Source organism: Mastomys coucha, unplaced genomic scaffold (assembly GCF_008632895.1).
Source record: "Mastomys coucha isolate ucsf_1 unplaced genomic scaffold, UCSF_Mcou_1 pScaffold23, whole genome shotgun sequence".
NCBI classification, from domain to species: domain Eukaryota; kingdom Metazoa; phylum Chordata; class Mammalia; order Rodentia; family Muridae; genus Mastomys; species Mastomys coucha.
The window spans coordinates 67,566,990-67,592,900 of NW_022196906.1; the positions used below are offsets into that span (position 1 = coordinate 67,566,990).

At 44.5% G+C, this 25,911-nt stretch overlaps 1 protein-coding gene across 2 annotated transcripts in view; it reads left to right on the forward strand.

Moving 5' to 3' along the window:
• Prtg (protogenin) overlaps positions 1-25,911 on the forward strand; it is a 116,026-nt gene that overhangs the window by 82,353 nt on the left and 7,762 nt on the right. For both annotated transcript variants that reach the window (XM_031344351.1, XM_031344349.1), the window contains 8 exons: positions 8,119-8,214; positions 9,183-9,369; positions 9,607-9,734; positions 10,973-11,143; positions 18,361-18,543; positions 20,960-21,080; positions 22,527-22,689; positions 25,471-25,575. In XM_031344351.1, the coding sequence (XP_031200211.1) occupies positions 8,119-8,214; positions 9,183-9,369; positions 9,607-9,734; positions 10,973-11,143; positions 18,361-18,543; positions 20,960-21,080; positions 22,527-22,689; positions 25,471-25,575 (1,154 nt within the window). The remainder of the gene's footprint in view (positions 1-8,118; positions 8,215-9,182; positions 9,370-9,606; positions 9,735-10,972; positions 11,144-18,360; positions 18,544-20,959; positions 21,081-22,526; positions 22,690-25,470; positions 25,576-25,911) is intronic.

The window sequence follows — 25,911 nt, forward strand, 5'->3', positions numbered from 1 at the left end:
AAAGCGCCCCCATCAGATTAGCCTGTAGGCAGGGCTGTGGAAGCCAGAGCAATGGAGAAAGCGCCCCCGTCAGATTAGCCTGTAGGCAGAGCTGTGGAGTAGCAGTGCTTGCTGCTGCTGTTTCTTCAGGATTTTTTTCCCTGTTTCCTTTTTTTGATCGGTGATTGATATGGGAGGGTCCTGCACAACATAAGCAAGCAAGCCGTGGGGAGCAAGCCTCCTCCATGGCTGGTCTTGGCCTCAGTTCCTGCCTTGAGTTCCTTTTGTGATGGACCATCAGCTGTAAGCTGAAATAAACCCTTTCCTCCCCTGGTGGCTTTTGATCAGTGTTTTATCACAACAGAAAGCAACCTAAGACACTATTTTAGTTTCTGACTTGTGTTGCTTTTCCAATCCGTATTTGATCACCTTAAAGGATCATAGTAATGTCACTTATTCAGAGGGGATGACCCCTTTCAGAGATAACCTATTCTAAAACCAGGGAAAGAGAGAGAAGGGAGTTCATCCCTGAAATCACTCCATATTAAGAAGGCATTTCCTGGGACTCTTGGGTTCTCCTCACTTGTACACTCTTGGCCATTTTGTTATCTGACTTTTCAAACATGTGGCCATTGGCCACTGAGGTTATAAAATTGGTTCAAAGCCTAGAAGTTGAACATCAGCAGCCCTTTGCCAGCCTTTGTCCTCTTCTGTTTGTATTGATTACCCCAGGGTGAAATAGGGAGATTTCTTGCTGTCTTTCAGTACTTATTCTCAACAAGCCCATTTAGCCAGCTGCCTTGTGTGTATTTCCAATACAGTTTGCAGCGCCCAGCCTGGCTGCTCTCCGGCTCTCCCCAATCGTCCCCAGCCTAACCGTTGTATGTAACTACCTCTCATGTAGCCTTGCTGCTGCAAACCTGGCCCCTCCTGCATCTCCTGCATCTCCACACTCATCTCCTGGCCTAGCCCTCTGCTTCCCAGGGCTTCCAGGGGGCAGCTTCTCAAATGTCACCTCTCTGATGCCTCTTTGCTCTGAATTAGAACTAATTGTTCCCACTTGTCAATACTGTCTCAGCTTTAACAAACTACTTTGCCTCAGTTAGACTTGTCTTGCACGGGTACCTATTTCTACCGTTGTCCACAATGCCTTAATATCTGGTGTTCTAACTTTCAGGCAGTTCCGATGAGGAAACAATGACAGCCACAGAACCATTTAAACCTGAGACCTGAATTCCCCTGATGCCCACGCTTCTTCGCTCCCCTACATGTCTGTTGTTTCGCAGCAAGCACAAGTATCGAGTGTTTTTCTGAATATTTTACAGTATAAACTCCTTTAATCTCTACTTTATAGGTGATACCATGATCCAAATTTAAGTAGGCTTAATCCAGAGTCTACTGGACTCGTGCGTGTGCGTGCATGCCTCTGTGTGTGTGTGTGTGTGTGTGTGTGATGTGTACATACGCACATGCACAGGTGCCTACAGAGACCAAAAAAAAGGGTGGAGCTGGAGTTACAGGTGATTATGAACTGCCAATGTGCGTGTTGGGTATAAAACTCAGGTTCTCTGAAAGAGCAGCAAGTCCCCTTGACTACTGAGCAATCTCTCTGGCCCTCAGCCTTCCTTTTTTACTGCTTGGTAGTTAATCCAGGCTTTGGTTTGGTGAAATTTACTCAGCAGCTGAATTCCGTTGGACCTTCTCTCATTGGCCTGTTAAAATCAGTTGATGTCTGAGTCCCTCCCATTCCAGTACAGAGCCCGCATCACTCTCCTGGTCTACTCTCGAGCACACATGCCATCTAGTGGTGCAAGAGAAAATTGCAGGTTTTCTAGTAAAACTGGAGGAAGACAAGCATTTTAGTTGTTATGACCCTTGGGGGGGTACGCTGCAGTGAAAAATGAGCGTATGATACCAAAATCTTTAACATATAATGTAAGAACTTCCATAAAGATACAGTTGTGGTTCTTGAGAGACAGTTCAGCAGTTAAGAACTCAGGCTGCTTGTTAGAGGATCCAAGTTTGGCTCCTATCACCCATGCTCGACCACTACCTGTAACTCTAAGAGACCTAACACCCACTGATGGCTTCCAAGGATCCCTGCACATATCTGCTCATACCCATACACAGACACATGAATAAAAATAAATAAAAATTAAAGGGGAAAAGAGATGCGGTGGGCACCCCGTTATTGTTAAGTCATATGCTGTTAAGGAAGAATATTTCCACTGAGTACGTCGTATGATGATTTGGGCATTGCAGAAACTAGCACTTTGTTGGCCTCTGCTTTTCTTGTTCTAGGTTGAGTATAATAACTAAGTCTAAAATCTGGATATAGCTAACAGATTGGATTAATCTTGGGGCCCATCTGCTTGCTGTTTCTAGTGTTAGCCCTCAAATGCTTCCATATTTCACTCTTAGGAAATACTGTACTGTTCTTTGGTTGGGAAGACATTTATTGACTTGTTTTCCAATGTGTTTATTGTCTTCAGGGCTGCTAAATGTGAGCTTCCATGGTTCATTTGGGAGCCGCTGGAAGGCCACAGGCTCTTCCTGTTGACCTTCCTTCTTCCATGCATGTCAAACACACAGCTGGGAACCCTTACCTGGCCTGCATGCCAGGGAATATTAATGAGGACAGTGAATTGAGCTCAGCTTGAGGATTTGTTCATTGCTAATTTCCTGATATCCTGGACACTAGACCTGCTTTATGTAAGCAGATGTCTTCAGTCTTTAAACACCTCAAAAGATGATTCGTGGTAAATCGAGCTGAGGCTTTGTGCCCTCCCTGTTCAGTTTGCAGTGCAGGGACCACCTTCTCTCTTTCTCCAAGCTTCCCTCACCTGGCAGCAATGGCAGGCTTGTGTGTTTATCAATTCCCAGGGCTGTGTAGAGTGTCTAAGAGGCTAATTTTTCTTAATACTCTTATAACGTCGACTGGTGAGGTCCCTTGTGTGTCCATCTTTCAAGTGGAGATAAATAGGGCTTAGAAGAAGAGGAGCTTGCTTTAGACCTATTTAACTAGTAACTCATATAGAATGTTTGTGGCTATTTTGTTTCAGTTTGGGACAAGGTCTCACTGTGCTGGCTGGCATGGGATATGCCTCATAGAGCAGACTCTCAGCTCACAGAGTTCTGTCTGCCCCTGCCTCCTGAGTGCTGGGATTGAAGGTGTGCACCACCACATCCAGCGCAATGTTGGTTTTTATTATTATCTCCTTTGGTGTATTCAGCATAAAAGCAGAGGCTGGCAAGATGGTTAAAGTATCTGACGTGAAGACTGACAACCCGAGTTTGATCCCCGGAACCCATGTGGTCGAAGAGACTCATTGCTCTGTTTGTTCACCATGGCATGAGTGCACCGACGCACATATACACATGTACACAAAATAGGATGTAAAATGTAACAAGGGCTGGAGAAATGACTTATAGCCATTAAAGAGTGCCTGCTGTTCTTCCAGGGAGCTCCTAAGATTGCCTCCAAGTACCCCATGTCAGGAGGCTCACAAATGCCTGTAGCCCCAGTTCTCAGGGGATCTGACACCCATCTTCGGCCTCCAACGGCACCTGGCAGACATATACACACATGCATATAGATAAAAAGAAATATTAACATAAAGGGTCAAAGTAACAGCAAGATTGTCTTTTTAACCCTTGCATCTCAGACAACCCCTGACTTTTGACAGACACTGTCAGTGTTTACCTGACCCCTGGGAGCTCTTTCTTGGTCAGCCAGCCAGGCCTCAGAGGGGCCTCACTCTGCCTCCTGTGACTAATAGTCCAAAGAGATAAGCTTGTGGAGAGATGAATCGGGAAGGACAAAGCAGGCAAGGCCTAGAGCCAGCAGAGGGAAGACAAGGGGCTCTCCCTCAGCAGCAGGCCAGGAGCTCCCTCAGCAGCAGGCCAGGGGCTCTCCCTTAGCAGCAGGCCAGGGGCTCTCCCTCAGCAACAAGCCAGGGGCTCTCCTTCAGCAGCAGGCCAGGGGCTCTCCCTCAGCAACAAGCCAGGGGCTCTCCCTCAGCAGCAGCCAGGACCCTTTGCTTAGAGGTTGACTCCTTGGAAAAGGCGAAGCACATTCATTGGGCTAGACCACTGCCACCCTCGTGCAAGCTGGTGCTCCAGCGCTGAACCACTATTGACCAAAATGTTTAGGGGGCCAGTAATATGGCTCAAAGCATAAAGGCGCTTTCCATCCAAACCTGGAGAGCAGAGTTCAAGCAGAATCTCCATAAAGGTGGAAGGACAGCACTAATTCCACAAAGTTGTTCTTGGACCTCTACATGTATTCTGTGGTGCAGATGCACATGCACATAAACACACACACTTTTTAAAAATTATTTGGGCTTTGCACCCCTAGCCCTTTTTTGTTGTTGTTTTTGTTTGTTTGTTTTTCAAGACAGGGTTTCTCTGTGTATCCCTGGCTGTCCTGAAACTCACTCTGTAGACCAGGCTGGCATCAAACTCAGAAATCTGCCTGCCTCTGCCTCCCAAGTGCTGAGATTAAAGGCATGCACCACCACTGCCCGACCATTATTTCTATACTTTCCAGTTTTTGGGGGGGTGGGGGAGGATTTCGAGACAGGGTTTCTCCATGTAGCCCTGGCTGTCCTGGACTCACTCTGTAGACCAGGCTGGCCTCGAACTCAGAAATCCGCCTGCCTCTGCCTCCCAAGTGCTGGGATTAAAGGCGCGCACCACCACTGCCTGGCTATACTTTACAATTTTTAAAGCAAAATTTAAGAAGATATTTAATTTGTGTGTGTGTGTGTGTGTGTGTGTGTGTGTGCACATGCACAGGTATGTAGAGCCAGAGTCTGTCTTCCTTTGTTGCTTTCCACTTTGTGCTTTGAGGCTGGGTCTCTTGATGAAGCAGGAATTCACTGGCTGGATAGACTGACCAGCCAGCAGGCCTCAGGGATCTTGTCTTTGCCTTCCTAGCACTGGGATTACAGGAATGTGCCATGAGATTACGCTGGTAAAGTGCAGTTGTGATGACCTGAGTTGGGAACCCAACACCCACACGGAAACCAGGAGTGGGCCAGTTCAAGTGGATCCCTGCCGCTCACTGACCAGCCATCCTAGCTGAATCAGTAAGCTCTAGGGTCAGTGAGACACCCTCCCTCAGAAAATAGCTCCAGATGACACCCCGTGTCAACTTTTGGCCACATAACTCCGTGCAGACACTTATTCTGTGCTCATCGCCTGCACAGTTGCATGAATGTACACACACACCCATTCCAGAGAAATGAGATCTCCATACATTCTCACGGCCCTCGAGTCAGTGTTCTGTAAGAATGGCCATACTATGTCAAGCTCTGAGACAGGTTTGTCTCATCTTTCCTTTTCTGGGTCCATTCCATCCCTGAGTGTGGCAGTCTGTGATTGGCAGATGTTCTGGAAGACCCAACATTGCATTCTCAATTCATGAGAATCTCTGCAGGTGAAACCTGGGATTCAGTTGATTGATGGGTTTGATAATAGGCAGAAAGAAGAAAATATATTCTAATTAAATAGTCATCTGAATCAAAACTTTTGAGTTGACGAGCGGTAGTGGTGCATGCCTTTAATCCCAGCATTTGGGAGGCATAGGCAGGGGGATTTCTGAGTTCAAGGCCAGCCTGGTCTACAGAATGAGTTCCAGGACAGCCAGGGCTATACAGAGAAACCCTGTCTCGAAAAACAAACAAAAAACAAAAGACAAAAAACTTTTTTGAGTTTTGGTGCTGAGTGTTCGAAATTATTTGGGTCATGAAATCTAAGTGTTCTGTGTTTTCTGGTAAGTACTTTATAAAATACTTGCTTGATAGCTCTCAGTTTTATGTGTGTGTGTGTGTGTGTGTGTGTGTGTTCTATTTTGAATTTGGTTGTAAGAGACAACCTTTTTTTTCTGATAAAGGAACATGTATTTATGCAAACTTAGAGGGCCCGGACTTTATCATAGCCTCACAGTCTAGACTGAGAGTGGAGTATTCCTTTAAACACTACACTTGAGAGGAGAGATAGGAGAATTGTGAGTTCAAGGCCAGCATGAGCTTCCTAATCCGGCCACCTCAAAGCGGGACAGAGTAGAACATACATAGCTATCCATAAATTCCCAGTCTGTGGTTCAGCTTTGTGCGTCCCTGAGCCACTGCCTTACACTTTGTGCATAACTTATAAAAGCAGAATCCAGTGCACCTGAAAGGGAGTTGTTTGTTTGTTTTAATGAGGAGACTCTTTTTTTTTTTTTTTTTTTTTTTTTTTTTCGAGACAGGGTTTGTCTGTGTAGCCCTGGCTGTCCTAGAACTCACTCTGTAGACCAGGCTGGCCTCAAACTCAGAAATCCGCCTGCCTCTGCCTCCCAAGTGCTGGGATTAAAGGCGTGCACCACCACCGCCCGGCTAATGAGGAGACTCTTTGGCCACCACTGCCTGGCTAATGAGGAGACTCTTTTTGCATCTTTTGGTTATGTGGTTGGGTATTTTTGTTGTGATTTTATTTTTGTTTTGTTTTCTTGTTTTCTGGTTTTGGGTGACAAGGTCTCTCTAGCTGTTCTAGAACTCCCAATGTAGACCAGGCTGGCCTTGAACTTACAGAGATGTTTTCTTTTTTGAGGCGGTGTTTTCTGTTCTATGTGGATCCTGGGGATTGAATTGAAGTAGTCAATTTTAGCAGTAGGCACCTTACCCATTGCCTTCTTGCTTGCCCAAGGCATCTTTTTAAATGTATTTTAATATAAAGTATTAAAGTATATTTTCAGTTTCTAAATTCTAAAATATATATCAGTATATATGTAAAATCTTAAAAAATTACTTTGGAATTTCACAAATGTGTCTACTTTTCAAATTTTAACTTGAAACTTGTTTGACTTCACTATTGGAGTCATTTTGAAGATTTATTTTTTTAAATATATGTATATGTGTGTACCCTTAGGATAACTATGAGTATCTCATCTGTCTGCTATGTGTTTCATTTGCTTAAGGAAAATGACAAATATTCATGGACATTGAAAAAAACTGCATGGGGTGGGCTTCATTTTCATGTTGTGATAGCTGCCCGACACCAGTAGAGGGTGCCCCAGCTCACCTCTCTTGAATTATATATATGGGCTGGCAAATGAAGGTTTCTTGGAAGAGACTCACTTAGAAAAATACTCAGAGGTCCTACAGAAGGGCATTTGTTCTAATTTTCTCTAACTCTGAGGAAAGAAATGGTACTCTCGAATATAATATAGTTACCTGCATAAAATAACTTTTGGGGACCCATGATGGAGAGGAAACTGAGGCAGGACAGGATGGAACTCCAAGCCATCCTGGACTGTGTGGGGAATTTAAATCTAACCTGGGGTACATAATGAACGTAAATAAATAAGGCTGATGAGATGTCTTGGCAGGTAGAGTGACTTGTCACCAAGCCTGGTGAAATGGACTTCTGGAACCCAGAGAGACCCTGACCCTCAAAGTTGTCCTCGCGTGCGTGCGTGCGTGCGCGCGCTTGTGCGGACATACGAATATACGGAATGAAGAAATGAAATGTAATTTAATTTTTTAAAGATTTATTTATTTATTTATATGTATACGAGTACACTGTAGCTGAACAGATGGTTGTGAGCCTTCATGTGGTTGTTGGGAATTGAATTTAGGACCTCTGCTCACTCCGGTTGGCCCTGCTTGCTCCATCCCTTTATTTATTATTATAAATAAGTACACTGTAGCTGTCTTCAGACACACCAGAAGAGGGCATAATATCTCATTACGGATGGTTGTGAGCCACATGTAGTTGTTGGGATTTGAACTCAAGACCTTCAGAAGACCAGTAGGTGCTCTTACCTGCTGAGCCATCTTGCCAGCCCAAAATTTAAATTTTTTAAAGGAAAATAAAGATAAAAATTTTTAGTGAAAATTTTGTTACTTGAAGAGGAGTGTTTGCAGAAGTTTGAAATTGTGTTAAACACATTAACGTTAAGGATAATTAGTCCCAGTGGCCACATCACTGCAGATAGCGAGCAAGAAGAGCCTTGGGATCAGGAGAAAGAAAGGCTCCTTGTTCTGAGGAATGCCACACCTTTGAAGGGCGTTCATCTCAAACCTGCACTCTGCTGGGCTTTCCGCTCACAGCCAGAGGGCTGCTCCAAATTACTGCTGCTGGTTTCCTTTCTAGACCCCAGAAGAAAATACCACGTGAGGCTCCTGGCTTACAACAACATGGAAGACGGCTACCAGGCCGACCAGACCGTCAGCACTCCCGGATGCGTGTGTGAGTGACAGCCACACAGCTCTCCATTGAGACTCACACAGCCCCACCCACCCACCCACCCACCAACACCTGTTTGAAGTTCAATTTCCCTACTACTTGAAGACTGGGTGGGGGGTAATTTCTTTATCCCCTCTAAGCTGCTGGGCACATCTCAGTAAAAGTGGGGTGTTTAAACTCTAGGTACCTTCTGCTTGCAAGCAGAAGAATGCTAGAAATTAGCTGGGAAAAACACATGGGTTACCCACACACTGAATTTCCTTCGTCTGCCTGCCTTTCCCCTGAGGCCGGTGTTTCTAATGGCATCTATGTGTTGTGCTTCTAGCTCTGGCTTTCTCTAGCACCTTGCTTTTCAATCTGGTTTGTTGTTGTTGGGGATTTTTGTTTGGGGGGGATAGCTTTTTCATTTCTTGATTATTTTATTTTTTGAAACAGGGTCTCACTGTGTGGCCCTGGCTGTCCTGGAACTTGTTGTGTAGACCAGGCTGGCCATGAACTCAGAGATTTTCCTGCTTCAGCCTTCTTCGAAGGCATCTGCCACCACACAGGACTGTTTTTGTTTTGTTTTTCAAGACAGGCTCTCAATGTGTAGCTCTGGCTTTTCTGGAACTCACTATGTTGAAAAGGCTGGCCTCGAACTCGCATAGATCTGCATGCCTCTGCCATCCCAGTGGTGGGATTAAAGCCCTGTGCTACTATGACTGTCTAGAGCTATTGTTTTTCAATAATCAGTTAAGCATTTGATGCCTTTCTGCAACTCACAGAGGAGTTTTGTTAATTTGAGTGAGTCGGGGATAGACCACTACGAGACTGGGTTAGTTTGAGTGAGTGAGTCGGGGATAGACCACTAAGAGACTGGTGGGAGAAAGCCCTCAGATCCACCTACAGTTAGAGTCCTCTCCTCCTCCATTACACTGGCCTTATCTACAGAACTAACCCTTGTAGTAAACTCATGTTGCATTTCTCAATAGCTGTCCGTGATCGCATGGTCCCTCCGCCACCGCCTCCCCACCATCTCTACGCGAAGGCCAATACCTCTTCTTCCATCTTCCTGCACTGGAGGAGGCCGGCGTTCACTACCGCCCAAGTCATTAACTACACCATCCGCTGTAACCCCGTTGGCCTGCAGAACGCCTCCCTGGTTCTCTACCTGCAAACGTACGTAACTTGTCTTTGTGGGTTTTCCCTTCAAGGTCGTGGCTGCTCAGCTGACTTGTGCTCGGCGCGGGCTTCAGCTGGAGCACTCATTTCAGAGCTGAGAACCTAAGATGTCTGAAAGCTCCAATTCGCATTGTCTATTCAGTTCTGAAAATTGTACTTCCTTGACGTGAACTGATGCACCGACTATTGGAGATATGTTACTGGTGTTAACAACCCCCGTAATCTTCATCCCAGATCAGAAACCCACATGCTGGTTCAAGGACTAGAACCAAACACCAAGTATGAGTTTGCTGTCCGACTGCATGTGGATCAGCTGTCCAGTCCCTGGAGTCCCGTGGTCTACCACTCCACACTGCCAGAAGGTAGGACCTGCAGCTTCCCTGTGCAAGTTACCCTCCCTGTGGAGGTTACCCTTCACACTTTATAACTTATTTTACTGTTGTTTGTGTTGTTTTTTTCAAGCTTTATTTATTTTTTATGTATGTGAGCACACTGTCACTGTCTTCAGACACCAGAAAGGGACATCGGATCCCATTACAGGTGGCTTGAGAGCAACACTGTTCTAAACGCCAACCAGCTGACTTAAAGTGTGAGCTTTAAGTTCTGTCCCTTCGGGGGCTCTTCTTTAATTTTTTTTTCAGTTAGTCATGATGCTCAAGCCTCAGCTCACTGAAAATGCAAGAAGCTTGGTTATGCTCTTAGGAACTCAGCTCACAACCCCTTTTCCACGTGGCCCTGCATCCAGTGCTGCACATGCCTGGCTGGCTGTGCACCAGCTCTGATCCCTGTGGCTCTACTGTCTGTCTCTGAACCTGCTGTGCTTTTGACAATTTCCCACAAAAGCACAGTGCCAAACCCATCTCTTTCATACTCTGAGCTCTCGTTGAACATGGGGTCAGCTGATGTTCTGGGATCTCACTAATGTTCACCTGCGAAAAAATTAGGGTCTGTTCTGAAAGCACGCTGATTCCTGGTGTCTTGAGAAATGAGCGTGTTAGTCTCTGGAGCGCCTGTTCAAGCCTGGATCAGGTTATCGTTCTAAACATTCTAGTAGGAGCTGCAGTGTAGAGTTGGTACCTCTGGGAACTTTCTCTGCTGAACGGATGAAACAATAAACTGTACTTCCCTCTCTGTGCCAGGATGTTTCCATGGCCTTGCACATGCTAGGCAAGTACCCTGCTGCCATAAAGCCGTTCTAATTGGCTGTTTAACAGTAATAAACTTGGTCCTTTAGACCAAGTACACACCCTCTTTATGATTTTAAAAAACAGAAGTGTTTTAAACCAGAAAGTGAAGTTAAGATTGGAGATGTTGCTCAATGGTTAGAGCACTTGATTGCTTGGCATGCACAAAGCCCTCAGGTCTATCCCAACACCACATAAACCTGATAGAATGATGTATGCCGGATGCCGGCTCTTGGGAGGTGGAAGCAGAAAAGTCAAGTGTTGAAGGCTGGTCTCAACTATTTCCTTTTAATACAGTGAACCTCAAAAATGCCATAGTTTGTGGTTGTTCAGACTCCTCCGTCAATCAGGCAGCATTGGGGTGATTGTAGCCCCTCTACTCCTGCTCATCTACTGTCACCCTCATGTTCCTACAGCACCCACAGGCCCCCCAGTGGGAGTAAAGGTGACGCTGATAGAAGATGACACTGCCCTTGTTTCCTGGAAACCCCCAGATGGCCCAGAGACGGTGGTGACACGCTATACCATCTTGTATGCTTCCAGGAAGGCCTGGATTGCCGGCGAGTGGCAGGTCCTTCACCGAGAAGGTGAGTATGATGAGCAGTTATTGAGGACAATGACAGTAAGTCACCAGTGTCACAGGGGAGACCAAGGGGGCTGATATGGAGTCCACACGGAACTTACATTTGGATGTAGAAAGTAATAAATCATTACTGGGTTTTTAGTTTTGTTCAAAGGGCATTGGCAAGGGATATATCTATCTTTAACTTAATTACTTTATTTATTATATGTGTGAGTGCAGACATGCATGTGCCTCAGTGCATATACCGAGGTCAGAAAATCTCTGTGCCTCTTGGTGAGATTTTCAGGAGATGGTTCTTGCCTTCCACATTGTTTAAGCAGAGTCTTACTTGGTTTTGCTTTCGAATTCTTCGAGATGGCTGAGCCAAGGATTCCTAGTCCTATTTCCACCTCCGTGGGAGTGCTGGGGTTACAGATGCTGCAGCCACATCCAGCCTCTGGCATAGGTTCCAGGTCTTCAGGGTTACGCAGAAAGCCCCTTTGCCTGCAGAGCTATCTTGCTGGCCCCAGGTTTTTGGGTTTTTTTCTTTTAGTTTCAGAGAAAACTTGATTAAGGCTTAAGAACACTGTTTAAGATTTTTAAACATTAGTCTGTCTTTAGCTAAGGAATACTAAATTACCAAGGCCTTAATATTCTTGCCGAATGCTTTTAACATTATGTTCTTCAGTCTCCCGTCTGGACACGTTCTATATGGCAGTTTAGATGGGATCTAAAATGATATTTCAGCCCTTAATTCACACATGCTGGAAAAAGGATGTTTGCCAAGCACTTCTAAGTTTAAGGCTTCAGGGATGGTAGCCCACATCTGTAATCCTGGCACTTTTGAGATGAGGAAGAAAAATTCCAAGCTTGTGGCTAGCCCAAGCCTAGCTCATGGAGGGAAAAAAAGCAAAAACTTAGGGATTGTGATATCTTTTTTTTTTTTTTTTTTTTAAAAAATATTTTATTTATTTGATTTGGTTTGATTTTTTTTTTTTTTTTTTTTTGAGACAAGGTTTCTCTGTATAGCCTTGGCTGTCCTGGAACTCACTCTGTAGACCAAGGTAGCCCTAACTCACAGAGATCCACCTTCCTCTGCCTCCCAAGTGCTGGGATTAAAGGTGTGTACCACCGCCAGGCAGTGGTGGTGCAAGCCTTTAATCCCAGCACTTGGGAAGCAGAGGCAGGCGGATTTCTGAGTTCGAGGCCAGCCTAGGCTACAGTGTGAGTTCCAGGACAGCTAGGGCTACACAGAGAAACCCTGTCTCAGGGGAAAAAAAACAAAAAACAAAAAAAAAAGAGGTGTGTACCACCACTGTCTAGCTAGTTTTAAAGTTTTTAAACTTATTTTTAATTATGTGTAACTGTGGGTCTGTGCATATGAATGAAGTTCCTCACACAAGCCAGAAGAGGACATCAGATCTCTTAGAAATGGAGTTGTTGAGCTACCACACAGGTGCTGTGAAAGGAACCCAGGTCGTCTGCAAGAGTAGCCAGTGCTCTTAACTGCTGAGCCTTCTCTCTCTCCGGCCTTGTAAGCAGAAGTTGTGATGGTTGGAGATCCATGTTTTCTGTTCTAACTAGCCTAGCCCTAGTCAGAGTTTATCACACTTGGTGGCAAGCATCCTTAACCTCTTTGCCATTTTCCAGGCCCTAGCATGTGTTTTGTATTAGATTTTATTTTACCTTTACCTGTGTCTCTGCCGCATCTGTGCAGTGCTTGGAGAGGGCAGAGGAGGATGCTGAGTCCCCCAGAGCTGAAGGTGGCCAGCAGTTGTGGGCTGCCTGACATGGCTGCTGGAAGCTGAACTTGGGTCCTCTGGAAGAGCAACATTTTTAACCGATGAGCCATCTCACTGCCCCCACCACCACAATTCCGTTTCAGTCTCTTGTTTCCAAGATGGTTTATTGACTCAACACTTGACCAGATGACAAATCTGATGTAATGAGGTGCCATGAATATTAATAAGGAGTTCCTAGAGCACATGATTTTAAATTCTTCCTTCTTACCTTCCTAAAAGGAAACAAGAATTTCCTCTGCTTGCTTTCACATTGACTTGTACAAGAGTTTAGGAAAGAGCTCAGAAATGAATATCTTACCTCATTTCTGGCTCCCTGGAGACACGGGCGGTAATTGTAGGCTTTCGCATCTGCGAGAACCTTCCTAACTACATAATTGTGTGCAGGAAAACACGATCTGCGTGCCTCTTGGTAAGATTTTCAGAAACATTCTTGTGAGAAGCTTTTGATGTGTTAAATGCAGAGAGCTTTCTTCTTAGTTAATGCCCTGGCTCAGAAAGAACAAGTGTAAATAGTATAAGAAAAAGCAATAGAGTCCTGTTTTTGAAAGAGAAAATATGAAGGCATCAACTTACCTACAGTTACTTAAGAAGCAAGGAATGCAGCTTGCGATAAAGAACTTAAAATGGAAAACTGTCTTTTTTATCTGAACACAACAGTTTTAGGATGGTGGGAGCATCCAAAAAAAAAAAAACACAGGGAAATAAGGATTTTGGATTTTGTCATGTCTGATAATATTTATTTCTTTGTTGTTTTTCTTTTTTATTTATTTGGTTTTTTTGAGACAGGATTTCTCTGTATAGCCCTGGCTGTCCTGGAACTCACTCTATAGACCAGGCTGGCCTCGAACTCAGAAATCCGCCTGCCTCTGCCTCCCAAGTGCTGGGATTAAAGGCGTGTGCCACCACTGCCTGGCCTCTTTGTTGTTTTTCAAAGACAGGTTTTCTCTGTCTATCTCTAGCTGTTCTGAAACTAGCTCTGTAGACCAGGCTGACCTTGAACTCAGATCTGCCCAGCAGATAATCTTTAGTATGTGGAAATTTATACATATTTATGTTCATATTTAATACCAGATAGACCAAAAATTTAAAGTTTTTGAGAATCGAGATACTTGTGATGGTGGGCTGGCCAGATGAACTGTCAGGTGAAGGAACTTGCCACTAAAGATAACCATGGACAGGAAGATTGCATATACATACACTGCGGATTCACTTAGAAAATTTAACATATGGCTCAGCTGGGGGATGCTTACCTGGCATGAATCCCTGGGTGTAACCCTCAGCACTGAGTAAACCTGGCTGTGATTGTTAGTGACTGTATCGCAACACTTGAGATGTGGAGACAAGAGGATCAGGAGCTCAAGGTCAGCCTTGTCTACATGTGTCTGTATGAGGGTGTCAGATCTTGGAGTTACAGACAGCTATGAGTTGCCATGTGGGTGCTGGGAATCGAACCCCAGACCTCTGGAAGAGCATTTAGTGCTCTTAACCAATGGTCCATTTCTCCAGCCCAACAAAACATTTTTTAATTAAATGAAAATTTTGCTCCTGGTAGTGATAAGTTTTGCCGAGCATTTTGAAAAATTAAGGGTATTTAATGATAGAATGGGGGCTTTATTTTTATCTCTACTTATGAAGAAATTGGATTGGTCCTCCGGCTAATTTTAACTTGTCACAGTACATCTTTGTTTTGTAATACGTCTGCCCACATCTAAGGTACACAACACAGACTCTTTCTGCTCTAAATAGGGCTTCTTGGTGTGTTTATTTAGCAGTTTCCTTACTCAAGTAACTCACACTCTCTTCAGGCCAACTTGAAACCAGAGAACATGAAAACAAGTCCTGTTGGGGCTTCTGGCACTGTCACAGGTGGCTGGGCCAGTTTGCACCGAGTGACCTGCAGAGTGGCCTCTGTATGAGGATCTCACACATACATACCTTGCTTAGTGAGGTACGCCCTAGTAAGTGCTGTGGAAAAGCCAGCCCTGACTTTGTAGGGTTTTTTTAGTTTGTTTGTTGTTTTTTAAGATTTATTTATTTATTTTATGTGAGTACACTGTAGCTGTCTTCAGACACACCAGAAGAGGGTGTCTCATCGTCAGATCTCATTACAGATGGTTGTGAGCCACCATATGGTTGCTGGGAACTGAACTCAGGACCTCTGGGAGAGCAGTCAGTGCTCTTAACCACTGAGCCATCTCTCCAGCCCCTGACTTTGTAGTTAACTGCAGCAAACCCTTGTGAGCTTTCTGAAGCTGCTGTAGGTCCCTCTGCATCAGGAGAAAAAGAGAACACTCCCTCCCCACACCAGGAAAGCTTGGTGTCCCTGTGCACTGCTCAGTGCCGTGACAACTTTATGGTTGACTTCCTTAAAGGGCAACACTTCAAATACAGAAAGAAACAGCAAGATCCAAACAGGCATTCTCAGTGTCCATCACAGAGAAGTCACCTACAGATGCTAAACATCTGTGAATCCAAATGATGATTACCTCTGGAGAGAAACAGGTCTCAGGCAGAGAAGCACGGATATGTTTTTAAAACATTTTTATTTATTTAGTACAAGGGAGAGGGGGAAGTCTTGGACCTCACAGTGGAAATCAGAGGACAACCTGTGGGGGGCTTAGTTCTCCTTCCACCATGTGGGTCCCAGAGATCAAAGTCAGCTTATCAGGCTTGGTAGCAAGTGTTCCTAGCTGCTGAGCATCTTGCTGGCCTGGGCCTGGTCACCTTGCGGATTAACCTGGGTTGAGGAAGTGGCTCAGTGGGTAAAACACTGGCCACCAAGCCTGAAGACCTGAGTTCAGCGCCTCCAACCCACGTGTGGAAGAAGGGAAGACGCTGCCAGCTGCCCTCCGAGCACAATCGCACACATGCAGCGCATGCATGCTTAACAGCACTAAAATGAGATGCTTTAAGATGAGTTAACCTGTGAGGGGTTGCTTGCCTCGGTGGTTCCCAAGGAAACCTTTGTTTTTGTTTTAGAAATATAATCAGCTGCTAGAAGATACATTGAACATTTGGAAAATATTTGTGTTTTTTTTTTCTCATTTAAAGATTTTTGGTTTTTGTTTTTGTTTTGTTTTGTTTATTTTCCCTGAGATGGGGTTTCTCTGTATCCCTGGCTGTCCTGGAACTCATTTTGTAGACCAGGGTGGCCTCAAACTCATAGAGATCTACCTGCCTCTGCCTCTAGAGTGCTGGAACTAAAGATGTGCACCATCATGCCCAGCTAAAATGATTTTTAATTATATGTATGTGTGTGTCTTTGTGGGGGCGTGCCCATGATTACCTTTGGAGAGAAACAGATCTCAGACAGATAAGCACGGATATCTTTTTAAAACATTTTTATTTATTTAGTGGAAGGGGGAGAGGGAAGTCTATATAAGAGGCCACAGGCTCTGATCCCCTGGAGCTAGAGTTACAAAGGGTTATGAGCCACCTAGCATGGGTGCTGGGGACTTAGCTTCGTCCTCTGCATAAGCAGTACATGCTCTTAACTGCTGAGCCAGTTCTCCAGCCCCTGCTCCTGTTTAAGAAGCAAGAACAGGATCCCCTAAAACAACTGTTACCTTAAGTGGTTTAAACAATTATAATTGAGAAAGATTGGTCTTACACTGGAATTTTTCTTACACTGGACTTTTATTCATAACCATTGATCTGGGCAAATTACATGTGCCTCTTTTCTGTGTGCACTGAAATGTCCATAATTAAATCTTCTTAACGTCATTTGTATATAAGGAGTAAAACATTATATAGGCATATATAATGTAAATAAACAGCATAAAACAAGCCTACATACACTTTAAGTACATGTGTAATTTCAAACACAACTTTATGCTGTGTTTAGAGAATTCCTTCTAAGGGCTGGAGAGATGGCTCAGTAGGTAAGATATACTGTTCTTCAGAAGATCTGACTGAGCTCAGTGTCCAGAACCTGCATCAGGGCTGCTGCTCATAACTGCTTGTAACTCCAGCTCTGCGGGGATCTGATGCCCCTCCAGCGTCTGTGGGCCTACACTCCTGTGGACCTACCCCATCTCCACACACACTACACATCATTAAAAGTAAAAGAAAACTAACCAAACAAAACCACCTAAAACACCATCGTAGAAACCTCTCTTTTTTTTTTTTTCTTGTTTTGGTTTGGTTTGGTTTTGGTTTTGGTTTTCGAGACAGGATTTCTCTGTGTAGGTTTCCCTGGCTGTCCTGGAACTCTGTAGACCAGGCTGGCCTCGAACTCAGAAATCTGCCTGCCTCTGCCTCCCAAGTGCTTGGATTAAAGGGATGTGCCACCATTGCCTGGCCATAGAAGCCTTTATGGGATGTTGGTATATGTATAGTACAATGTTAAATGAAAATATTAGCGGGCTACAGAGATGGCTCAATAGGTAAGAGTACTCACTGATTGCTCTTCCGAAGGTCCTGAGTTCAAATCCCAGCACCACATGGTGGCTCACAACCACCTATAATGAAATCTGATGCTCTCTTCTGGTGCGTCTGAAGACAGCTACAGTGTACTTATGTATAATAGTAAATAAATCTTTGAGCCGGAGTGAGTGGGGCAGACCAGAGTGAGCAGGGTTGACCGGAGCAAGCAGAGGTCCTAAATTCAATTCCCAACAACCACATGAAATTCACAACTATCTGTACAGCTACAGTGTACTCATATACATAAAATAAATAAATAAATCTTTTTTAAAAGCCCATTAAAATATGAAAGTGCATGAGGCAAATATGTTTTGGGAATGTGGAATATAGCTCAGGAGTAGAGCGCTTGCTTAGCATGTACAAGAACCTGGGTTCAACCCAGCACCATACTGAATCAAAAAAAAAAAAAAATTGTTTTTGAACCAGGCAGTGGTGGCATACACCTTTAATCCCAGCACTTGGGAGGCAGAGGCAGGTGGATTTCTGAGTTTGAGGCCAGCCTGGTCTACAGAGTGAGTTCCAGGACAGCCAGGGCTACACCGAGAAACACTGTCTTGAAAAACCAAAAAAGAAAAAAATTGTTCTTGAAAAAGCAAACAAAAATCTGTGTTCATACATTTGTACACATAGAGGAATAATTAAAATGTCAACATTGAAATTATCAATATATTTATATCTGTCTTCCCAATGACCCACAATGAAAATAGTCACTATTATAATCAGGACAAAGACTTTTAAAGATTTGCTTCTATTTTTATTTATGTGTGTACACATGCTACATGGTTGGGGGCTACTGTGGAGCCCAGAAGAGGTCAATAGATCCCTTGGTGCTGGGAATTGAGCTCAGGTCTTCTGAAAGACCAGGAAACACTCTTAGTGAGTGGCTGAGCCATCTCTCCAGACCCCCTGGGGGATTTTTTTTTTTTTTTTAATTTATCCTCAGAAAAAATACTTCTTAAATGCAGGATCATGTTTGCATGGCTGTAAAAGTTTACTTAACGTGTGGTGTTTCTAGGGGCAATCACCATGGCTTTGCTGGAAAACCTGGTGGCAGGGAATGTGTACATTGTCAAGATATCAGCGTCCAACGAGGTGGGAGAAGGGCCCTTTTCAAATTCCGTGGAGCTGGCTGTCCTTCCCAAGGATGCTTCAGAATCGAACCAGAGGCCCAAGCGTTTGGATTCTTCTGATGCCAAAGGTCTGGATGCTGCCAGTCACTGTTTTTTTTTTTTAAATCCCTCAGTGCCATGGACTGGGATTTCTTACGGGGTCCCTTGTTCCGCGGGATGATGGGTTCTGGCCAGGTATGCACGGGATTCGGCTTTGACAAACAGAGTCAACACGAATGGTGTAAGGTCTGAGTGTATTTCTTAAAAAATGACATGAGGCTTTTACAATCATTACAAAAGAGAAATGAAAATCTGGCAGCTCAGTTGTCGAGGTACATCTGAGGCCACCTAAAATACACTAGGTCTAAAACAGCAGCCATCTCCTCTGGACTGGTGCAGCAGCCCTGGGCTCCAAGCACACTCGGGCTGCATGGGCCAGGCCGGAGTCCCAGGGGGCTGCGGGTGCTCGAGCCAGAAGGGTAGAGGCTCGAATCTCGAATCTTCAATGCTGAATGCTTGAATCTCAAATGCTCACTCTCTTGAATCTCAACTGGTGCTGCACCCCCCAGGCCCAAGCGTTCTGGGCCCGGGGGGCTACGGACTGCATGAATCTAAGCCCTAGTCCACCTAAGTTCTGGTTCTAGTCTGAGTGCGAGCGAGTCCAAATGCTGAATGCAAACTCTAGAATGTTCAATCTAGAATGCTCCATGCTCTCTCTTTCTGTAAGCTTTAAAGCCCTACCCACAATGCTGGAGGCAATTAGTTAGAATGGCTTAACATTCCAAGCCAGGGTTTAACTAGGACCTTGGAACATTGGTGAAGGTCAGGGAGCAATGTCCGAATTTTCTTTTTCTAGCTGTTAAGACATGATATCTTGGTGGGCCCCTAGCACACAAGTATGAGGACATATCTGGGCTACCTCTGAGTTTGGGGTGCCAGGCAACAATGCAGAGGCAGGAGACTGACTTTCCTTGAAGTTTACGCCTCAAATACCGCCATCACGCAAAGTGTGCGTGGCACCTAAGTCTTGATTTCAGCTCCCACAATCGCCACCCCCTGAACCTGCACTTGGTGCGGTTGTAAGGTTGCAGGACTGCCTGGCTCTCTTCTGTGGTCCTAGAAGGCAAAGGGAAAATCACCTCAGAATGAACTTTCAGCTCCCAGACCACTGTGCTCACAGTTGTTTCCCTAGCTGGGGAGCCACTGGGCTGGATGAGCTACAGGCTGGTGGGTGGGAGCATCCTGGGAGGTTCTGAGGAAACCAACAGCAGAGGTGGCTGTGATACCAAGCCCAGGAGGAGCCTGGCTTTCATTAAGAAAAAGCTCTCCCAAACAGACAGAAGGTGGTTTTTATCCAGAAAAATAGTTGGGAGGGGAGGGGGAAAAAGTGGCTAAGCAGCAACTCTCACCCACTCCTCCCAGAGGAGCCTCCTGGGCGCCAGGGCCCCCTGGGGTCCAGGACTAGGCGCCTCTTTTGAAGTGAAGAGCAGCTTTAACTGGGTTGAGAGCCACAGAATAGTCGATGGTTCTTGTGGAAAAAGGCAAGAAAAGCAGATAGTCAGAATTAAGGACAGGAAGGAGGTAACTGCCATAGCCACCTTATGGTTGGGGAAGAGGAGAGCACCCTGTCTTTGCTTGTCATTTACTTTGCTCAGGGGCTGGAGAGATGACTTATCAAAGGCTCTCAGCCTTTGCAGGCGACCAGAATTTGGTTCCCAGCATCAGGTAGACCTGACACCACCTTCTGGTCTCTGTGGGCACTGCACAAATGTGTACATACACTCAGACATAAATTAAAAATAAAATGAATTTTTAAAATTAAATAAGTTCTGACCTGGCCTGCATGTCAAGTTATTCGGGGGAACGAGGAGGGTCACAACCTGTGAATAAAGAATGGGCGAGAGACGACAGGACTCAAGGAAGCATTGCTTGTCAAGAGCCGTTTACTTGGTTGAGGAGAGCATATTTAAAGCAAAAATCTTGGAGGGAGGGGGAGAGGAAGGAGGGAGAAGGAAGTTTACAAGGGGAGGGGGAGAGGAAGGAAGGAACTGGAAGGTTACAAAATCTTCTGTGGTTGAGCTCCAGGGTGACAGGTGGAGAGGGGGTGGATTTCTGTGAATGTTCTTTTTCTCAGGGCCAAGCCGGATCCTTGTGATTGTCAGGCAGGATGTTAATCTCAGGGTTCTCAATTAGTTGGGGCAGGATGTTTCTCTCAGCAATGCAGGGCCAGCTGGGGCAGGTTCAGCCAAGTGTCATTTGGTCCCCAACAAAATTCTAGATTAGTGTTCATTATTTGATGATATAGTATTTGTCTACATATGGTCTCAAGATTCAATATTGGAAAATGAATTGACTTACATAATCACTGGCAGAAATCAATTCATGATATAGTGTCAAAACTTTCCCTATGAGATAAAGGCAAATTATAGAAAAGCAATTCTCTGAACTATGATATATGGAATGTGATTCTTTTCTTCTGATTGATTAAACGTGTTCTCACTCTAGTTTATTCAGGCTATTACCATCTGGACCAAAAGTCAATGACAGGCATCACAGTCGGCGTTGGCATAGCCTTGACCTGTATCCTCATCTGTGTCCTCATCTTGATATACCGAAGCAAAGCCAGGTGCGTTTCCCTTGTTGTAGATGCTGGTGTAGGACCTGGGGTGATGGCTCACAAGGATAGTATTTACTGTGCCAGGTGTAAGAACCAAAGGTCCAGGACCTGCAGTGATGCCAGGTGGGTACAGTGCCAGCCTTTCATCCCAGCTTTCAAGAGGCAAAGGCAGAAAAGTCCCTGTGGCTCAGTAAGCCAGTCTAGCAGAAATGACGAGCTCCAGGTTCATTGAGAGACCGCGTCTCAGTGTAAGGTGGGAAATGATTGAGGAAGACCCCTGGGTCAACCTCAGCTCTCCACATGTCCATACATGCAAACACACATGCATGACACACACATGGACAGACACACACACACACACACACAGTCAGACACAGATACTTATGCAGAGAGACATGCTGTCGTGGTTAAAAATATTTAAACGATAGCAGCTGCAGGAAACAAATTGAAATCAAGTGCCTTGTAGCATAACTGGGTGTTTTTCTCCTTAAAATGAATGCTATATTATGGGGTTTTTACAGCTTGGAATGTGCTGAATTTATACTGAGATCATTTTCCAGCCATTTGAGGGGAAAATGCTGTGCCAATAAAAATCCCTAAATGAGGATTTGGTTCCTGCATTTCTATGTCGTTCTGAGAAAATGAGAAGTAACACTTGAGAGATTGGTTTCTGCTTTTGTGTCCGTTTTAATGGCACTCTTGATCCAGCACACCCTTCCCCCAGAAGATTCCTTAGCATTTCATGTCTAAGTGGTGGTGCCAGATATGCCCCAGTCACTGAGGAGGCACAGGACAAGTGGCTGGGATCCCAGACAGCATTGACGCTAATGAAGTAGATAGGGATGTGTTAGCTCTTAGCCGTCAGGCAAATCAAACACTGCAACTGTGAGTTAAGTTAAAGATCTCGTATTTAATTAACAAAGTTTTTGAGACACAGGCATTCAAGAACCCTGTTGTTTCAAAGCCTGTGGGCTAAAGAGCTAGCTTAGTTAGCAGAATGCTCTGCTAGTATCATGAAGCCCTGGGTTCAATCTTCAGCAAGCCAGTTGTGCTTTCAGGATGTGCTTCTCATGGTAGCAGTCAGGAGATGGAAGCAGAAGGGTCAGTAGTTCAAGGTCAAGGGGCCTTCAGGATGGCTAGGTAGATAGAGGTGAGCTAAATCCTCAAAACCTACAGGGTAGAAGTGAAGTGAGTCTTGCTAGTTGTCTTGTGAACTTCTCACGTACATATACATGCGAGTACACACAGACACATACACACCAAATAAATAATGTAAAGTTTTAAAACACACACACACACACACACACAAAAGGAAATTCGTAGACATTTTCTGCCATAAGTTTAAGGCCAGTTTGGGATACACAAGTCACTGTCTCAAAAGAAAAAAAAAAGTTATGATTTGGTACACTTGCCCATGCCCATTGAGATGAGAAGGTTTTCTTATCAATATTTCAGGAAGTCATCCGCCTCTAAGATGGCGCAGAGTGGAACCCAGCCGTTATCCCGAGCCAGTGCCTCTGTAGCAGCAGGGAGTGACATGGGGAAGAACCTGGAGAGAGCTACAGAGAATGAAGAGTCCTTGGTACCCATGATGCCCAGCAGCTTCATTGATGCGAAGGTTCGCTAAATAATGCTTCTCTCTTTCTGGGAAATTACCAGGAAAGTGTTTTGAATGTGTTGTATAATCCACCCACAGTTTTCAGAGAGAAGTTGAAGACACCTAAAAGTGCAAAGGATGGAAGATCCAGGAAGAGATGGGAAAGACAGATCCGTGAGACAGGATTCTCTGGGCTATCATTAGCTATAGTTTCGTGTAATTGGGCCCCCTGTGCTTGTGGACTCAGCATTTAGATTATTTTACACTGAGTTTGGTGGTTGCCTGAATTGATGCTCAGAGCACATCAGGTACAAAGATTTTTTTTAAAGATTTACTAAATTTTTTTTTTTAAGTATTTACTATAAATCATATATATACATGAGTGTTTTGCCTGCGTGTATATCTGTGCAGTACATGTGTGCCCAGTGTCCACAGAGGGCAGAAGAGGGCATCAGAACCTCTAGAACTGGACTTACAAATGGTTGTGAGCTGCCATGTGGGTCCTAAGAACTTGTCCTTGGTTCTCTGAAAGAACAGCCTGTGCTTTTAACCACTGAGCCATCTCTGTTGCCTCCAGAAAACGTTGTTTTAAAATAAAAAAAAAGATCAGAGCTGAAGAGATGGCTCAGCAGTTAGGAACATTCTCTGCTATTTCTGAGACCCCAGGTTCTGTCCCCGTCACCCACATGGTGTAATTCCACTTTTCAGGGACCTTACTCCCTCTTCTACCTCCTCAGGCATGTGGCACACATGCATACAGACAAAACACTTAGACACATAAAGTAAAACAAAGATCTGCACAGACACCTAAAGCGCCCTCTTCCCTTGATGGCCGAGGTAGTAGAATGCTGCAAGGAACCGTCACTAGGGGGTGCTACCTCTTGTGTGTGCCAAGGCTTCTGTTGAGTGCTCTGGAAGCCAGCTAACGATGACTTGCCTTGTCACATTCTCACAGGAACTCCATAACCATGCAATATGTGCAGGCACCACTAACTGCAGGCACGCCCACCTCAGCAAAGAGTGTCTTCTAGACTGTTAACAAAGATTCTTAGAAAAGGTGATGGTGTAGCAGCTGCTCCCTGTGTCCTGCAGAGCTGAACTAGTCAGTAGGCAGCCTCACAAGGAAGAGGTTTATCCCCTGGAGGAGCCATCTTTCAAGACCCTTTCCAGAAGTTTACAGTGACTAAAACATTTTAGAGTTTTACCAGAATTCATATTAATTGTTCATGTTTCTTTTGTGTTTCTGGCATATATGGGCATTTGTATGTCATGGTACACACGTGGAGGTCAGAGGGCAGTTTGTAGGAGTTGGTCTGGGGATTGAGTGCAGGTCATCAGACTTGGTGGCAAGTGCCTTTCTCCTGCTGAGCCGTTTTGCCCGCCCACAAGTTTATATTAATTTTAAACAATCATTTAACAGACACAGTATACTCCTCTTGAGCACAATGGTCTTTATTGAATTGATTTCTGCTGTTGTGTTTGTGTTGTTTGCAGACTGTTTTGGCATTTACTTTATAATAAAAATCAAGCCCTATTCAACTTATTTCAAATTAAAATAAGACATAGAATCTAAAGCATTTTTCCTCCCTCTCTCCCTCCCTCTCTCTTTCTCTCTCAAAGCACGTAACCCATACTGGCCTCAAGTTCACTGTGTAAACAAGGTAGCCTGGATTTCTCAGCTTCTATCTCCTCCTCTTACGTTCTGGGATGACAGGCTTGCACCTCCGCACCCTGTTTACATAGTTCTGGGAGTCAAACCCAGGACTGGCTTCATACTACGCAAGCAGTGTACAAGTGAGCCTTGTCCCCAGCCCTGGAATCTAAAATTTCTAAATACTCGTACATACTGTAGTTCTATTATCATCAGTTCGGTAGCAGATGCAAGATAACGGGAGAAACATAGTAAAAGAGGAAATAGAGAGAAGAGGCAGCAAGTCTAAAATCAAAGAGACAGAGAGCAGCTGGACCAGTCTCCTCGGTTGGCCTGCAGATGACACCTCACTTTTGGTTAAACATGGATCCAGGACATTGTTTCTCTCCATATTAAATATTAAAATATTTCAGTCATGCAAAAGGTTGGGTGGAGAATATAATGAACAAACCATTCACACATAACCATTAGCATTTCATCATAATTCCAAACGCTTGCTTTCTGTAACAGAAAATTTTTATCAGTACCACCCTTTATGCCAAATAGTTCTTTGTGCTCAGAGCTTTGAATAAGGATAGGAAATAATTTTAAATAAGCACATATAGAGAAAGGGTTGGGAGTAGGTACAGAGTCAACCAAACTGGGTGTGGTAGCATATTCCTATCATCCCCTAGACACAGGAGGCTGAGGAGCAAAGACCACGAGTACCAGGCCAGCACAGGCTACATAAATTAATTTATTAAATTAATAAATGAGTAAACCTGACATTTTTTTCTTGTGATGTGTATGGGTGTTTTTCTGCACATGTCTATGTACTACATATGTGCCCTGTGTGTATGTAAGCCAGAAGAGGCCATAGATTCCCCTTATGCAGTAGTTATGGATAGCTGTGAGCCGCCATGTGTGTGCTGGGAGGCAGACTTGAGTCCTCTGGAAGAAGAGACCGTCTTCTTAGCCACTAAGCCACCACTCCAGCCCCGATATGTTTTTGATCACAAACAAATGTCCTGAATATGTTTTCTCCCACGTAGGAGAGGTCACCATATGTGAACGTTGTCTTCTTTGGATATTTAAAATCTCTGTGTACTTCTTTTTTGATGAACTCAAATTTCTCTCTAATACTGAGATACTTTCCCTTTTTATTTCCTCAGGGAGGGACTGACCTGATCATCAATAGCTATGGTCCTATAATTAAAAAGAACACCAAGAAAAAGTGGCTTTTTTTCCAAGACACTAAGAAGATCAAAGTTGAACAGGTAATCCGCCCATATGAGGAGAATCCTTTACAGTCTGTGGCATAAGAAATGATAATTAGAAAGACAGGATAAAATGTAAATGAAGCATTTTTGACAGACCTGGTTCGATTCTGACTGGAGAGCTGTGGTGAGTGGAAAGGCAGTTGGGATAGTAATGTGAGATGTGGTTTTCAGTGGGGTGTGAAGACTTAGAAGAGAGAGATGTAAGGGGTTGTATCAAAATAACCAAAGGGCTTGTTGTTTTTATTTGGTTGGGGTTTCTTTGTTAGTTTGGTTGGTTGGTTGGTTCAGTTTGGTTTGGTTCAGTTTGGTTTTGTTTTGTTTTTTGTGTGGTTT